Source organism: Calidris pugnax, unplaced genomic scaffold (assembly GCF_001431845.1).
Source record: "Calidris pugnax isolate Ruff unplaced genomic scaffold, ASM143184v1 scaffold324, whole genome shotgun sequence".
Lineage (NCBI taxonomy): Eukaryota > Metazoa > Chordata > Aves > Charadriiformes > Scolopacidae > Calidris > Calidris pugnax.
The window spans coordinates 56744-58723 of record NW_015091153.1 but is presented as its reverse complement, the minus strand read 5'-3'; the positions used below and the strand labels follow the sequence as shown (position 1 = coordinate 58723).

Genomic DNA, 1980 nt, shown 5'->3' with positions numbered 1-1980 from the left:
CTTTTCCTTTTCCTTTTCCTTTTCCTTTTCCTTTTCCTTTTCCTTTTCCTTTTCCTTTTCCTTTTCCTTTTCCTTTTCCTTTTCCTTTTCCTTTTCCTTTTCCTTTTCCTTTTCCTTTTCCTTTTCCTTTTCCTTTTCCTTTTCCTTTTCCTTTTCCTTTTCCTTTTCCTTTTCCTTTTCCTTTTCCTTTTCCTTTTCCTTTTCCTTTTCCTTTTCCTTTTCCTTTTCCTTTTCCTTTTCCTTTTCCTTTTCCTTTTCTTTTTTAAACTTTTTCTTTCTTTTCCTAACCCTTTCCTCTTTTATTTTCTCTCCCCAGCAGCCGGGAGGGGGGTGGGAGATGGACAGACGGACGCTCCTCACCTCCTGCCCCCCACAAACGAGTTCAGGAGGAGGGATGAGCGTTGGGTTTGGGGCGAGGGGGTTGTGGTGGGATCTCTGGGAGGTTTGGTGACAATCTGTGGGGAGCAGGAGGACCCCTGGGACACGCTCGGGCACCACCTCCCCAGCCCTCGGTCATTACGGACCTTGAGCTGCTCCACGTGGGGCCATGGGACAAATGATGAGGGACATCCTGGTGGTGGGACCTCCTGGTGGTGGGACCTTCCGTCTCTAGGTCCTACCCCTTTGCTCAAGGGACTTGGGGGGGTCTGCAGAGCCCAACAGTGCTGCAGCCAGAGCTCGGGATTGGGCTGGGTCCTTCACCCATGGTGGAAACGCAACAGCTCCATCACCAGTGACCTCTTCCATCCCCACCAGTGATCTCCTCCATCACCAGGAGTCTCCCCTGTCACCACCAGTGACCACCTCCATCACCAGTGACTACCTCCATCACCACCAATGGCCTCCTCCACCACCAGTGGCCTCCTCCACCACCACCAGTGAACATCTCCACCACCAGTGACCATCTCCAACAGCAGTGACCTCCTCCATCATGACCAGTGACCACCTCCATCACCAGTGACTTCCTCCATCACCACCAGTGGCCTCTTCCATCACCACCAGTGGCCTCTTCTATCACCAGTGACCTCTTCCATCACCAGTGACCACCTCCATCGTGACCAGTGACCACCTCCATCACCACCAGTGGCCTCTTCCATCACCAGTGACCTCTTCCATCCCAGTGACCACCTCCATCGTGACCAGTGACCACCTCCATCACCACCAGTGGCCTCTTCCATCACCAGTGACCTCTTCCATCCCAGTGACCACCTCCATCGTGACCAGTGACCACCTCCATCACCACCAGTGGCCTCTTCCATCACCAGTGACCTCTTCCATCCCAGTGACCACCTCCATCGTGACCAGTGACCACCTCCATCACCAGTGGCCTCCTCCATCATGACCAGTGACCACCTCCATCACCGGTGGCCGGGTAGGACCTACAGAGAGAAGCTCCTTGACCCAGGAAGGCCATGATTAGGCTGGGAAGCCCAGAGGGAGGTGGCCCAGTGGCCCAAGAGAAGGTCTCCTGGCCCATCCTCGCTCTGCACGAGCCGGAGATGGCCCTTTTTTAGCCACTCAATCGAGCTGGAAGCCAGAAGTTCTCCATCGAGGTGTCCCCAACCGGCCCTTGGCACCGGGCTCGGTCCCTCTTGGAATCCACCTGGGTCCAGGTCAACACTGGAGCCGGCTGCGGAAACCAGTGGCCGGCACTGGGATGTCTTGGCCAGTCCGGCTGCAACTGGGAGCCGGGGAAAAAAAAAGAAAACCAGGGACATCGGGGAATTTTCAGCAGATCCCACTCGTTTTTCTCCTTTGAGGAAGCCAGAGGGACGGGGGGGGTTGGGGAGGGGAAGGATGGAGAAGGGTCCCTGGGGACAGAAAGGACCCTGGGGACGAAGGGACCGCTTTGCCAGCGGGGAAAAAAAAGAAACAAAATTGATTATTTTCAGCAATAATTGCGATTTTGGGTCATTTGGGGCATTTACAGCCCCACCAAGGTCTCGCTGGGAAGGGGCTGGGGGAGCATCACACCCCCCC

General features: G+C 55.2%; 1 protein-coding gene across 1 annotated transcript in view; it reads right to left on the bottom strand.

Annotated features, from left to right (window-relative positions):
- The window catches only part of LOC106898177 (collagen alpha-1(II) chain-like), a 30797-nt gene extending 29867 nt beyond the window's left edge, over positions 1-930 (bottom strand). The window contains exon 1 of the mRNA XM_014959289.1: positions 836-930. Coding sequence (XP_014814775.1) covers positions 836-930 — 95 coding nt within the window. The remainder of the gene's footprint in view (positions 1-835) is intronic.
- Positions 931-1980: the final 1050 nt, after the last annotated feature.